At 45.3% G+C, this 15,542-nt stretch overlaps 1 protein-coding gene across 2 annotated transcripts in view; it reads right to left on the bottom strand.

Annotated features, from left to right (window-relative positions):
* The window catches only part of ANXA13 (annexin A13), a 59,235-nt gene that overhangs the window by 16,961 nt on the left and 26,732 nt on the right, over positions 1-15,542 (bottom strand). For both annotated transcript variants that reach the window (XM_082721767.1, XM_082721766.1), the window contains 2 exons: positions 12,077-12,152; positions 2,423-2,517 (listed from right to left, as the gene is read on the bottom strand). In XM_082721767.1, the coding sequence (XP_082577893.1) occupies positions 2,423-2,517; positions 12,077-12,152 (171 nt within the window). The remainder of the gene's footprint in view (positions 1-2,422; positions 2,518-12,076; positions 12,153-15,542) is intronic.

Raw genomic sequence — 15,542 nt, 5'->3', positions numbered from 1 at the left:
TAGAGTCGCCAGTGCCCCCAACATCAGTCAAGGACCTCAAAGCAGGACCTTCCTATCCAGATGGCCCCCAGTGGGTCAGACCAGCGGGGTGGGGGAACCCCCGGAGCAGCTAGCATCTTGGGAACCCAAATCACAGCACTTAGTGGGTCTGGCCACTTGGCAACGCGACATGATGGCTAACGACATGGTCCCAGCAGCCGTGTGACTTTGGAAATGTATTTTTGCCAAATGTCAGTTTCCTGCTCTGGAACATGGGGAGGGGGTGGTAATAAGACTCCCTCCTTAGGGTTTTTGGGAGAAATAGCAGAGACAATCCGTATAAAACCCAAGCACAGTGCCTGGCACCCTTTAAATGTTCAGTGAGTGAGTATTATTATTATTCTGTGCTGCAAGGAACTTTTGAAGAATGGACTCAGCAGCCCTTTCTCACATGAACTTCTGAGCTCTGAGCCTGGGAGAAAAACTTCGAAGACTTTGTCTTACGGGATCTGCAGTCTCAAGTGGGGGCCGTGGTATTACTGTATTACTGGTATTACTGTCTCCGTCTTAAGTCTCTGTCTAATGCTGCATCCCGGGAAGGCAGGCCTGCGGTCAGTGCCCCACAGTGTGGATCCACCCGAAGACTGGACCTGACTTTTCAGGCCAGACAGCCATTGTATAGAACTTGAGGGGAGAGAAATCCCAGCTGCCTACTCTTTCAAGCCACAAGCATGAAAACAAATTCCTGTGTGTTTAGATTCTGTTTGGACACAGAAGCTGGCTCGAGATCTCTCTACTAGCTGTGTCACCTTAGGGTGCGTGTTCTCTTTGGAACTCCATTGATGGGGGGACCTAGATTGGTCCCTTGCCAGGGTCTTTGAGCTTCAGATGTGATTCCAGACCACCTCCTTGGCAGTCCCGGCTGTCTGAAGCATCCATGAACTGGTGGGTAAGTAAATGATGGGCACATGTTGGTGTTGCAAACTTTGAAGCTGGAAATGCCCAAGTGACCTTTAGCAAAGCCCCTAAGTCCTCACCTCGAGCTCATTTACTCTGCTTTACCCTCAGGCTTAAGAAGCCTGATCTGACTTTCCACGAGGGCAGGGTTGGGGGTAGGTAGATGGGGCACATGAGAGGCTGCTATGGTTAGGCACGCCGACGAGGATTAAAGTTCAATGTCATTCAACTCCGTTCCATGCAGCTGAACTGCAGATTCACCTACTTTGGTCAATGTCTTCAAGGAATGACATTGACCAGTCCGACCGAGAAAAGAGTTGCAGAGAAACTGTAAAAGCACAGCCATCTGGGCCACGTAGTGTGGAAAGAAACAGCTCCTCTCGTGGCAATGGGTTCTTTAGGAGTGGACGCTGGCCCCGGACTCAAAAGAGTGGGATTGGAGTGTTGGCTATTTTCCTTACTAAACATGTGATTTTGCATGAGTCATGTATGCAGGGGAGCTGCAAGTTTCCTCTCTGTAAAATAGAAACAGTCAAACCTAGAATAGCTTCCTTTTACTGACAGGTGCTATCAGGAGGCTGGCTGATTCTCTCAGCAACCTGGGAAGAAAGGTAAATCACCACTTTCATTCTGTGTGTGAGGACACCAGGGTCTAAAGAGATCGTTGCCTGCCCAGAGTCAAGTAAGTAAGAAAACCCATTTCTCTACCTATTTATACATAGACGGATTGAAACTGTAAAGGTTTTATAAATATGGATTCGAATATAGCATAATGATCATATGCTATATTTGATTATTTGATTATTATATATGATTATTCATATATTTGATTATATATGATTATTCATTTTGTATGCTAATAATTCTAATGACATTAAGAAAAGGTTAAATTGTGTCCATCCCATATTAATAAAGAAAATAGAAACCCTAATGCACACTTAAAGATTTCTATATGTAACACCATCAGCAACAACAAAAAGAAGAAAAGAAACATGAAGAAAGAAAACACGTGTTCATGTTTAATGAAATGGAGGTTTGTGTTTTCTTTGCTTTTTTTTTTTTTTTTAGTTTTCTGTTATAATCACTTACGAAGAATGCATCATTCTTGAAGCCTAGTGAATAGATGAAGAATTCTTGTATGAAGACCCACCTGTGAAAACCAGGTCCCAAGTCCCTGGCCTATCTGTATGGTAATAGGTAGAAATGGTCCAAATGAGTGGGGAAATGACAGGGGGATTATGGAGTAAGGAAGTCGATTTTCAGAAAGGGTTTAGGAATACTGATTTTGTAGGCTATTAAGTTAACAACACGATTTCAGTTTTTCTGTAATCAGTTAAAATTGTAAAGAGTAGTTTCACCTTGTTTTCTCTTGAGCTAACTCGGTAAAGCTTTAAAGATATTCTCTGCTGCCTTGGGAGTGTAGAGCAAGCAGAGACCGCCTAGGCCAAGGCTGTGTGTGCCTGCTTGCAAGGACCCTTGGAATCACCTTGCCATACGTTGCCTTGTACTTCTGCTTGATTTGTTGTCTCTCATCAGATGTCCTGCTTGATAGTATCTCAATGATGGCTGGTTCATTGGTTCCTAAAGTGCAAGAGAAAGACACAAGGCCAAGAGTGAGTAAGAAAGAAGATGGAGGGGCGCCTGGGTGGCTCAGTGGGTTAAAGCCTCTGCCTTCAGCTCAGGTCATGATCCCAGGGTCCTGGGTTCGAGCCCCGCATTGGGCTCTCTGCTCAGTGGGGAGCCTGCTTCCTCCTCTCTCTGCCTGCCTCTCTGCCTGCTTGTGATCTCTGTCTGTCAAATGAATAGATGAAATCTTAAAAAAAAAAGAAAGAAAGAAGATGGAGGTTGATTTTGGTTAATTCTCAGGAAGCTAGGGCCATGGTCAGAAGTTCTGGGGGGAACTTAGATGGACCCTTTAGCATTAAAATCGTGTGGAAGAGTGTACTCTTTTCACTCACTTGAGAGATATCCATGGGGGCCTCACATTGTGTGCAGCACGGTGCTGGGCATTTTAGGAGAAAGAGGAATGGGTATGGCCTTAATTTCACTCCTAGGTATATACTCAAGAGAAAAGAGAACAAATGTCCACACGAAACTTGCACAGGAATGTTCACTGCTGCATCATTCATAAATGGCTAAAAGGTGGAAACATCCTGAATGCCCATCAGTAGACAAATGGATGAACAAATGTGGTATGTCTAAACAGCAGAGCATTATTTGGCCAGAAAAAGGAATAAATTAGTGATATATGCTTCAATTCGAATGAACCTTGAAACATCCTGCGAAGTGAAGGAAGGCAGTCAGGGAAGACCACACATTACGTTATTCCATCCCTACAGAAGTGCGGAATAGGGAAATCTGTAGAGACGGAAAGTGGTGTGTGGGGGTGGGATGGGCAGGGGGTAATGACGAAAGAGCAGGAGGTTTCTTTTTCAGGTGATGAAAATGTTCGAAATTGACCGTGGAGATGCTTTCACATATCTGTAAATATATTAAAAACCAGTGAATTGTATACTTTAAATGGGTGAATTGCACGGTATGTGAATTTATACCTCAGTAAAACTGAACAACCCCCCCCCCCAAAAAAAAGGTGTGGTTTGTTCCTTGGTCTCCATGTACTTCAAACTGAATGGAAAAGATTAAAATATAAGCCCCTGGGGCGCCTGGGTGGCTCAGTGGGTTAAGCCTCTGCCTTCGGCTCAGGTCATGATCTCAAGGTCCTGGGATCGAGCCCCGCATTGGGCTCTCTGCTCAGCAGGGGGCCTGCTTCCTCCTCTCTCTCTGTGATCTCTGTCAAATAAATAAATTAAAAATAAAATAAAATAAAATATAGGCCCCGATTGCTACAAGATCAAGTCCACCTATAACCCTGTCCATCTCAAGAAAGAAGTCCTAATGAAAGTTTTTCCCGCTCTGGGGGTTTTGCATGGCATCATGGGTAGTTGCCTCTTTAAACTTCTGACTATTACATCTTTAAATTACACTTTTTCTAAAAAGTTTTTTTTTTTTTTTCCTGATGCTCAAAGCAGTGCATACTCATTGTGGGCAACTTAATCAGTACCCAAACCTATAATGAATAAGAAAGAAGAGGAGACTATCCTTTTTAGAATCTCCATAGAGACAGGGTTGGAAAAATGCTCCAGGTACTGAAGGTATGGGAATGAGAAAATGGCAAACCCTGAATTACGTTCTTCAGCCCGGATTCACAGAAGTCCTCTTCCTTTACTGACTGTGTGATATATAGATGTGTATATACATATACATACACATATATACATACATGCATACAGACACACCATTGACATTGAATAATACAGGGATTGGGGTACCAATTCCCCTTGCAGTAGAAAATTCATGTATAACTTGTGAGTCTCCAAAAACATAAGGATTTAAGTAATAGTCTACTGTTGACCAGAAGGCCTACTGATAACATAAACAGCCCATTGACATTTTTTTGTATGTTTTGTGTATCATATATTATATTCCTACAATAAACTAGAGAAAAGTAAATGTTGCTGAGAAAATCATAGAGAAAACACATTTATAGTACTATAAAAAATCTGCATATAAGTGGACCCATTCAGTTCCAACCTGTGTTGCTCAAGGGTCAACCATATATGAAGATCTCACTAAGACATTAAACACATGATGTTGTTGACATTTTGCAAAGGACAGGGGCTGAATGAGTTGATTAAAAGAAAAATGTTATGTTTCTATTACTCAGATTGATCAAAATCATGGGAGGTGGTAGCTGAATGATCAAGGCTTGAAAGCCTGTTACAGAATGTCGACTCTGGCCACAAAGAGTCAGTGAGAGGGCCACATGAGGACAGAGGAGAGGAGAGGTGTGTCTCTAAACCCAGAAACAGCTGAGGCCACCAGAAGCAGAGCAGAAGCCTGGGGCAGGTCCTTCCTAGTGCCTTCAGTGGGGAGGACAGCCTGCCATCTCCTTGACCTCAAGACTCTGGCTTCCAGGACTGGGAGACTGTAGGTCTCTGCTGTTTGAAACCACGTGGTTACTGGTTCTTGTTATAGCAGCTCTAGGAAACTCATACACTCACTACCCTCCGCAGCATCTTGAGATTTCAAGAAAGCAGCCCCAAACCCCCTCTTCACAACCGGAGTCTGGAGAGTCCTACATTGGTCTGTTCCCACTCCTCCTTCTGATGACTGCTCCCTATGACCTGCATGGGTTTGGTCACTTTTGAAGCGACCTGAATTAGTTGAACTTGCGTGATTGCTCCTAACCAGCTGAGCGATCAGGATCCATAAGGAACAAGGTTGGTAGATGCCTTTGATGCCTTTTGGTGAAAGGAGTAGAGGGAAGGCAAATCTGGGCCATGCGTGCGGGAAGGTGCAGAAGTGGGGGCATCACTGTAGAGAGGGGGAAGGGACTAAAAAGACTCTCCTTCTGTCTTTGCTGGCAGAGGCTGAGGTGTTCTACCCATGTCTCGCCTCGGGCACCATCCCCCTCAGCAGCACTTGGGGTGACGGGGATAGGAGAGCCGCGGGCCGGTCCTGGCAAGCCACTAGCTTTGTGTCCTCAGACTGTTCACGTAGTCTCAGGGATTAGTTCCACCTGCACAATTCTGGGAAGACCTAGCTGTTTGATTCCAGCTGGAGAAACAGAAAATTCTAGGATGAGCTCACCTATGAGAGAGTGGTGATTAATCGCCGCCTAGTTCTGGGTCAGTTGGAGCGCTGTTACTGATGTTGTTCCTCTGAATTTTTTCCTGCAGCTCCACCTTGGTCACGGGTGTCCAATTACTTGCTCTGTAACTTTTCTTTTTTAAACTTCTGAGGGCCAGAAATCCACTTCAGAAGGGATTTCTTTTTCTCACAAAGAAAATTCTCTCCTGAATCAGCCCCCTTTTTTTTTTTTCTACGAGGACGGCTCCTGCCCGGGTCGAGGACCTGCGCATCTCAGACTCGGCTCCCTGCCGGTGTCGCCCCGGAAGGAACCCTCCTACTCCCACCTGAGAAGGTGGCCTTTTCTACTTCCCAGGTGGCCCATCACCAGCCTGTGCCAGCCAGGAATCTGGGGCTTCTCCCTGGCTCCCTCTTTCCCTCACCCCATATCCAACTAGTTACCATTAAGATCTCACGATTCCACATCCTTGGTATCTCTCAGACCCACTCATTTCTCTTCACGTTCACCTCTGTTGCTTAGCACGATCACGGATACCCAAAGGGGGTTCCTGCGTTATACACACCTTTTCCAACCAGCATTCACTATCCCCAGAACATGCTTCCTTAGGAGCAGCTTGCCTGCTCATTCTTCTGTATCAAAGTTATAATATCAGGCCCTTGAAATCCAGAATAGAGTCTCAACGCTTCCATAGGGCATATGAGGCCTTTTGGAGTTGCTTCTACTTGCTTTCAAAGTCATGTGCCTCCCGTCCACCCTCTCCCAGCTTTTCCATAAACCATGGGCAGCTCTGAGAACAAGTAACACTTCCTTTCTCACCTCTGGGTCTTCGCATGGCATCTTCCCTCTACCTGGGACACCTCTTTGACCCTCACCTTTGCTCCCACTCCTCCTTTAGGATTCAACTCAATGCACTTACTCAGAACAGATGAAACGTTCCGCCTTCTGTGTCCCTCATGTGGCTATGGGACAGGGTGGTTCGCTCACTGCTGAATCCACATAGAAACCTCTCAGTATTCATCAGACAAGTTGTTGAATGCGTGGGTATTTAAATGCATGCATATATGGGTGAATGAATGAATGAATGAATGAATAAATACTTTTGGATAACGTTCTGAAAGACCTTGTCTCTGCATTGGTGTAAGCTGCATGGGTCACTTGGGTGGGCTCTTTGGAGCAAAGACCAACTAGAAATCTTCTACTCTGATGCCAGAGTCAACCCCTATCTGGATAATTCAGGAAAGTCAAATTTTTTAAAATAATGTTTTTCAGATTTTCCTTCCTGGAATGCTTTAGAAAGTGAGACCAGGGACCAAAGCCGTCCTGGGATGGCTCAGCAGAAGCCTGGAGCTTGGGGGAAAGCCTGGAAATGACCAGATTTCCCTCAAGCCCTTTGAATCTGGGTCTCAGGTTTATCCTGGGAGCCTTTCCCACTACCCGACCAAGGAGTGATTTACTGAACAATGACCTCATTTTACATTTCACAATATGTGTGTCATATAAGCAGTCTGTGCTGCTGAACAATTTCCTGTAAACATTTACAATGGTTTGAGGCACTGGGGCCAGGCCCCAGTGGTTCTGGGAAAGACTTCTTAAAAACAAGAAGGAACCTCAGCCCTGCCTGTGCATCGGACACTGAAGGGTAATTAAACAGTAGAGGTCAGGCCCAGGGTGATCGGCCTCCTCGATTTTGCTCTCCCAGCAATTTTCTGGGAGGAAACTGAGCTGAGTTCCAGCAGGAGGGAGGCCGTTGGGTTTGAAGTGCCCTCTGTTTCACACCCGGGGCCCCTGTGCCACATGAAGGATCTGGGAGGCATGCTGTGGGCGGGGGCTTGGCTTCCCAGTCCCCTGGTGTCTCTTTTGCAAATGGGGGTGTAGGGAAGGTAGAGGAAGCCATGAGTGGGAGAACCTTGTCTGCCAGGAAGGTCACTGCTTTTCACTTGTCCACTGTATTCATTTCCTGAGACTCCAATAACAATTACCACAAACTCTGTGGCTTAAAACAGCAATGTATTAATACCCTCACGACTCAGAGACCAGAAGTCTGAAATCATATTGTCAGCACGGCCACACTCCCACCAGAGGCTCTGGGGTTAAATCTGTTCCTCGCTTCTTCCAACTTCCAGAGGCTGATGGCAACCTTTAGCTCTCAGCTTCTGGAATATTACTCCATGCTCTGCTTTGGCGCCGCATGGCCTCTCCCTGACTGTCTGCTTCTTTTCTGCCTCTTTCTCTCATTCTTCTTTTTTTAAAAATTTATTTATTTATTTAAGTAATCTCTGCATCCAACACGGGACTCGAACTCACAACGCCCACCATCAAAATTGCATGCTCTGAAAGACTGAGCCAGTCTTTCTCTTTTAAAGACATCTGTCAATGGATTTAGGGCCCACCCAGGTAATCCAGAAGGGCCTTTTCAAGGTCCTTAACTTAATTACATCTGCAAAGACCTTTTTCCCAATTAAGATCACATTCATGGGTTCTGGGTGCACATATCTTTGGGGGGAGCACCAATTCACCGAGTCCACCCACAGTGATGCAGAACAAAGGCCGCTCAAGGGCAGGCCTCCTCGCTGCTCATACTGATCTACTGGGCTTTATGGGGATTTGGGGTCTGGATTTATTGTTCGAAAGGAGCAGACCAGCATGTAATGAGGCTCAAAGACGGGCTGAGCACAGTGCTGTCTCCTTATCCTCAGCTGCTCTCTGTAGCGAGGCATGATTAGCCCCATTCTGCAGTTGAGAAAACTAAGGTCATGGCATCAGTAGGCACCCGGGCAGGGCCTCAAACCCAGGTCCGAAGTTCATTCCCATGCCTGGTGAGAGAAAGAGAATTGGGCTTGGGATCACAAGATCTGAGTTCTAGACCTAGCTCCCCTCCAGGGTGGCTTGAGCAATGTTAACTGGATTACGGATGGACTTTGTTCCCCAAAGCGCGGTCCTGGAACTTGTAGGACAAGCAACACCTGGGAACTTACTAGAAATGCAGGATCTCAGAAACTGCTTGGAACTACCAGTTTGAATCTGCATGTGAACACCCAGTGAGAAGTGAGAAGTGTGAACTAGAACTAGGGTAATCTCCATAGCAGCTTTTCCTTCTGGAGCCTCTTTCTGTATTTCTTTGAGGGAGAATGACAAGCATCCTGTTACATTTCAGAAAGGATAATGGGTGCAGGGTCCACACTCTTTCAGGTTTAAGTCATTCTCCTCAGAAGGGCCAGCAGAGGGGCACAGAGTTCCAAGAGGGAGGCCCGACAAAGAGTATCAGTGTAGGGAGGAGGATAAAAGGCTGCTCTGGGTTAACCAAGACCCAGACCACACACATCGTCAGGACCTAGGAAAGGAGGAGCACCAAAGAAACATGGAAATCTGTAAGTTTTATGTGATTTGGAAAAATCAAATATTTTTTTTTTTTAGATTTTATTTATTTATTTGACAGAGAGAAATCACAAGTAGATGGAGAGGCAGGCAGAGAGAGAGAGAGAGAGAGAGAGGGAAGCAGGCTCCCTGCTGAGCCGAGAGCCCGATGCGGGCCTCGATTTCAGGACCCTGAGATCATGACCTGAACCGAAGGCAGCGGCTTAACCCACTGAGCCACCCAGGCGCCCGGGAAAAATCAAATATTATTTTAGGATACAGCATTCTTATTTTGAATCCTGTAGGATTAGTGGGTGGGGAGTGCACAAAATCTTTTCGATTGAGTAGGGCCCCTAGATCCACTCTGCCTGTGGCTATGGGAGACATGAAGTATGGCTGGATCAAGTTGAAATGTTTTTTAAGTGTAGAATCCACACCATCTTTTGAAGGCTTAATGCGAAAAAAAAATGGTTGTCAAATATTAATAATTTTTAGATTGTTGAGATTATATTTTTGATACAGAATTGACTTAGCTAGTGTATATTATTAAAATTAATTTCACCTGCTTTTTAAAATTTGGCTTCTCAAAAATTTAAAATGACTTATATCATTCACCTTTGTGTCTATGGGACAGTATGACCCTAGACATGTGAAGCCAGCCCTGGCAGGTCTGGGATATCAATGAGATGGTTGCATGGTCCTGCAGAAAAATCTTTCCAATGATGCAATTTTGCTTTGGCTTGGCACTTTTGGGGGTGGGAGGGATGGGTGAGCCTGGTGGTGGTTATTAAGGAGGCATGTATTGCATGGAGCACTGGGTGTGATGCATAATCAATGAATCTTAGAACACTGAAAAAATAAAATTAAATTTAAAAAAAAGATTGATTTATTTGAGGCAGAGAGAGAGAAGGGAGGGGCAGAGGAAGAGAGAGAATCTCACGCAGACTCCCCGCTGAGCGCAGAGCCTAACATGGTGCTTGAGCTCATGACCTGAGCCAAAACCAAGAGTCAGATGCTCAACTGACTGAGCCACCCAGGTGCCCCTGGCTTGTACTTTTTATAGAGGTTGGAATTCTAGAATTCCAGACCTTCAATCAAATCATAGCTTCCCAAGATGGCCCTAGTTTCCAATCACCCTATCCCCATTTCCCAACTCTGTGGCTGTGGGCAAGATATTTAACCTTTGAGTGTCAGCATTCTCATCTGTTAGATCATTAGAAGACAGCTTTACAGAGTTGTTGAGAAGGTTACACAAGACGGCCTGTGTGCAGTGCCCAGCTTAGCACGTGGCACGTGGAAGGTGCTCTACAACAGTAATCAGCACAACAGTAGTCCCACCTTGAAGCCACATCCAAAAAGGAGAAGAAAACTCTGATTTTGGCATTTCAGCAGGTGCTCCATCTGTGCTTTTTGAAATAACTCATTATGTGGCGAAGAATGTGGAGATGTATCATTGAGTGCAGCTGAGTTATGTCCACACCCACTTCACTCCTGTCTCCAACCCACATCCAGGTGTCAGGACCTCACTTGAGAAGCAGCAGGGAAGCACCTGTGAGTCTAGCTCAGCCACTCAGCAAGACTCAGAACTATAAACATCCTGCCATTTCCAGGCAAACATGGCTCCCGGCAGCTGTTGTTCAAATACAACATAAGCCAGGTCAGGATATGAGCAAGAAGCAGATCCTCTCTGCTGAGCTTTCTTCTTCTCCTTTTTTTTTTTTTTAAATTTAATTTTATTTTATTCATTTTGACAGAGATCACAAGTAGGCAGAGAGGCAGGCAGAGAGAGAGGAAGGGAAGCAGGCTCCCTGCCGAGCAGAGAGCCCAACTTGGGGCTCGATCCCAGGACCCTGAGATCATGACCTGAGCTGAAGGCAGAGGCTTTAACCCACTGAGCCACCCAGGCGCCCCTGCTGAGCTTTCTTCTGGTGCCCTCCCCTCCCAAACCAAGCAAGCTAGTTGTCATCCTTCATTTCCAGCTCCCTCTCCCTCTGATTTACTCAAGAACCCTTACTATGTAGAAATCCCTTTTCCACTTTCGTACTAGACCTTCTTCAACCCCAACTCCCTTGGAACTTCTCCAGCATTTCTTGGGCAAGACAGATTATTTTATATTCATGTAGCTCCTTATATTGAAGCAAAATATCTCTTTTTAGAACTTCTGCTATGGACCCCGGTTCTTTCTCTGGAGTCACACAAAGAATTTATGGCCATATTTGTTCTACCACAATACTCATTCTTAGGGAAGTAAATCTTCACTGATTTAATTCTAAGTAAAAAATCTAGCACTTGTTTTTGCAAAACAATATGCCAAGTGAAAGAAGCCAGATGCAAAAGGTCACACTTGGCATGATTCCATTTATATGAAATGTCCAGAATAGGCAAATCTATGAGACAGAAAGTGGACTATGATTGCCTGGGACTGAAAGGAGGAGGGGGTGGGGAGTCACTGCTAATAGAAATGGGTTTTTGGGGGGGCCACTGGAAATGTTCTGGAATTAAAAATGATGTTTACCAATCCTGTGAATATACTAAAACCCAGGTTTCTGGGATTAGAAACACACCTGCTCCTTGGGTCTCAAAGTCTCTCCGCATGGCCATATTTTAAGATGCTCTCCCCTTCATCTCACCTTCTCACTGGGGTTCCCTTCTTCTTGACCTCTTTCTTCATCTCTTAGTCTTAGTCATGCACTTACCTTAGGCATCAATGTAAATGGCTTCTCTGGTCTTGACCTTGGCCACAGTTTTATGTTTACTTGGTCTACGTCTAGATGCAGTTCCCAGATCCCTGATCCAGATTTCATCAGTCCCTATTTCCCACCACCTCTCATGAAAGAGATCAGAGGGGCTTGGATGACATTAAGATTGCATGCTTACACTTCCCATGAAGTTTCTTCGACCTCAAGGTCAAATTCAATGTCCTCGTATCCAATTTTTAACTATCATGTTGAATCTTGAAAAGAATTAGGATCTGGTTATAGTTTGGAGATCTTTTACAAAGAAAACGCTAGAAGTAATTAACTTGGGTTGCTTGGAATGCACAAGGTCATCTTTCTAAGATCATGGGAAAGTTAGACATGAGATCAAATTTAATCAACATCTAAAATAAGTTAAAAAGCAAAATATATTTCATACCCATTCCTTTGCAGGCTTTGTTGAGCTTTTTGGCATCCCGATCCACATCAAAACCCTGATGACTCCTTGCTTTGGCCTGGAGAAAATAATTGAAAAGGTGAGTGGACAATGTAGGCATTCCTGAATTATCTCTGAATGACACTGGTAGCTATTTGGAAGATGAAGAAGTCATCCAAATGAGGGACCAGCTGCCACTTTACACACGGTGCATGTGGAAATCAGCTGGGGAAACTCTGGCCTCAGAGAGATGACTGGTACTCCTTGGAGCCAGCTGGCCTTGGATGACCACTGAGAATGGGTCCCTCTGTTTGTAAGGACAATCAGCCCGAGATGAGATGTTTTGACATCAATTCTACCTTTGTGTGACTGCCTCTGAGGCAGAGAATAATACAGTGGGTCAATGTCCTGGAATGCTAGTTCTCCTCTTTTGCCATGAAACACAAGTAAGTCTAGGGAATAGTGTTGCCAGGCAGAAGCTGGGGTTCTAGATCTTATCACAGAAGCATCTGGTGACCTGGACTAAAGCTTTGCCATCCACCCAGTGAGAGACCCAATATTTAGTTTGCCAGAGATACCTATAGGCCGGCAATAGCAGAGTTACTGGTTTTTACTGTTCTTTGGGGAGAGAATGTTCTGTTTATACACTAAGCTAGTGTTTCTCAGACTTTGGTCATTGGTATGATACATGCACAAATTTGTCCACAGCTATCAAAGTCTTCATTATTATTATTTGGTTATTATTTTTCTTTCAGCTGACCTACTTGGTTTTTACTGAAACTTATTTTAAAAAGGAAATCTATTAGCACTAAAATGGAAAAACAGTATTGGTTGCCCAAATGAAAATCAACATAAAAATAAATGTGTCACATTATCATATAATCTCCCTGATATGAAGAAGTTGGGAGGCAACGTGAGGGGTTTGGGGGCTAGGGAAGGAAAAAATTGAAACAAGATGGGATCAGGAGAGAGGCAAACCATAAGAGACTCTTAATCTCACAAAACAAATCGAGGGTTGCTGGGGGGAGGCGGGTAGGGAGAGGGTGGTTGGGTTATGGACGCTGGGGAGGGTATGTGCTATGGTGAGTTCTGTGAAGTGTGTAAGCCTGATGATTCACAGACCTGTACCCCTGGGGCTAATAATACATTATATGTTTATAAAAAATTAAAAAAAAATAAATGTGTCACTATTAAAAATGTAAAGGTGTGAGGTTAATTGCAGTGACACAACTTGCAGCTTTGAACAGACCCTGTGTTTTCTTAGTTCTTGGCCTTCCCCCACAGAGATTCTCTTTGATGACCTATGTTCCTTTCCTCCCATCCTCTGATGAAGGCTGGGGTAAGTGCCACTGTCTGCACTGCCCACCTGACCCTGCCTTTCGTTTCCTTTGGCACCTCTGGGGAAGGAGTAGGAAACCACGTAAGACCCAGTAGACATGCTGTGTTTGTTTGGCACTGCTGTTCCTTTGGGGGGCTTTCCTGTCCCCCATTTTATGTGGTTTTCATTGGGGCCATGAGTCATGAGGGTTAAGCCCTCTTGTGCTGCCCTTGGGTGGACACAGACCCTGTCTGGCAGTTGTGACTGGCTCAGGAGTGGGAGTATAACCCAAGCCAGATCAGAGTCTTGTCTTTGGTTGATTTGGAGATGTTGAGAGAGAGAGAGAGAGAGCGCTCTTCTGACTGGGCTTGTCCAGCTGAGAGAATGAATCTAGAGCAAAGCAAGGCAGAGACAAAAAGCAGAAATAGGGAGAAAGAGAGAGAGAGATTGAATAGCACTGCATAAATCCTCAGACAGCAATGCCTGTTTCCTAACACGCCCCAGTTTTGTTAGTGAACTACCACTTTCTCGAAGTTGATGAGCTGGATTTCTGCCCTTGCACCAGGTGTTCTGACTCCTACCTGCGGACTAGAGGAGGGCTGGCTTCGAGGCCTTGGTTAATTGAGAATCCTGTAATCCTAGAGACAACGGGGTCTTTTAGGGCCACTGATCCTCTCTCAGCTCGATGGAATCCCTCCATGGTCAGGCCCATCTTGAAGTCTCCATTTCTGAAGCATGTGGACAAGGCGACTCGCATTTGTTGAACGCCTGCCACATGCCCAACAGTTTCTTCACTCGCAGACCTTTCTTCATTATTTACCCAGAAGAGAGCCATTAGGACTCTGAGTTACAGAGAAGGAAGTCTGGGTTCAGGCAGGTTAGGGAATGTGTGTGAAGCCTCGTGGGCTGTACTCAGCTCAGACTGCCTCCTCACACGCATGCTGAGGCCTGTGTACCATTGTTCCTCACACTCCAAGTATGACCAGGACCATCTTGTTCAACTGAAGGACAACTTCTCCCATTTCTCTTTCCAAATCACCTGTGTGGTGTGAGAAAGCTATCTGGTACTGAGGAAGGCTTGTTGGCAGGGTGAGCGACATCATTTTCAGGGTTCAGTGCAAAATGAAAACGAAGGACCTGGGTTTGAAACGGATTTAGAACTTTAAGATGGTGGTATCAGAGCATTAGAGTGAGTGCGAGGCCTCTCTGGGTGTGGGGCCTGTGTGACTGCCCAGGCTACACACTAGAGAGGCTGTCCTGCCTGTCGATGGAATTCTCTGAGTGTGGGAGCGTGGGGTTGGCAATCTCAGACTCAGAAGAGCCAATGGTGTCTTGGCTGTTCGTTAGGAGTATTTTCTGGAGGGTTCTGATAGTCAGAATTGAACCGGAACAGCAGACACCTCTTTGTAACAGGCTGATTCATAAACTGTTCTTTCAGCCTCTTTGGTGCTGAGAAGTTGGTGGGACTTCACAGAACTTGAGACAGAGACACAGGGCTCCGTGAATGGCTAAGCCGGTGATGCCCCGGCTGAGGGCCGAGGGGATGGAGTTCAGCTGGGGTTACGTTTGCTCAGTCCCAGGCTGGCAGGGCTGCTGCTCCCCCAGAGAGACACATTCTTTCCTCCTTTGCACAAAGATGAGCCCAGGACTTGCAGAAGCCATGTGGAGACTTGCTCAAGATCACTGGGCCAGGTGATGGCTGACTTGGAGCCAGGGCCAGACTGGCTCTGTCAAGTCTAAAAGGACATTCCCATCCTTCCTCCCCTACTTGTTTCAGGAAGGTGGTTCCATGATACACGTCACAGAGTTATAGGAACAGAAAGAAGGGGAAACTGTGCCTCAGAGCTTGACCCAGGCCTAGTCAATACCAAGTGTTGTTTGAAATTTTAAAAAATTAATGTAAATTTCTATTAAGAAAGAAAGAAAGAAAGAAAGAAAGAAAACCTTCTGAAAGTCTAATTCATCCAAGGCTAAAAAACAAAGAAGTATCTTTTGGTCCAAAATAATTGTGCTGGGGGGGGGGGTGGGGGCAGTGGGAGAATGTTGAACCTCATTTTAGGAATAAAGATAACATTGAGACAACTTTTTCCTTTTTTGCTTGATTGAAAGTGCAGCATTTAGTCTCTCTAGGAGACCTCCGTTGGACTTTTT

This window comes from Mustela nivalis, assembly GCF_964662115.1.
Source record: "Mustela nivalis genome assembly, chromosome: 2".
Taxonomy (NCBI): Eukaryota; Metazoa; Chordata; class Mammalia; order Carnivora; family Mustelidae; genus Mustela; species Mustela nivalis.
Note: the sequence above shows the minus strand (reverse complement) of the source record. Positions and strands in the feature narration are given on the sequence as shown.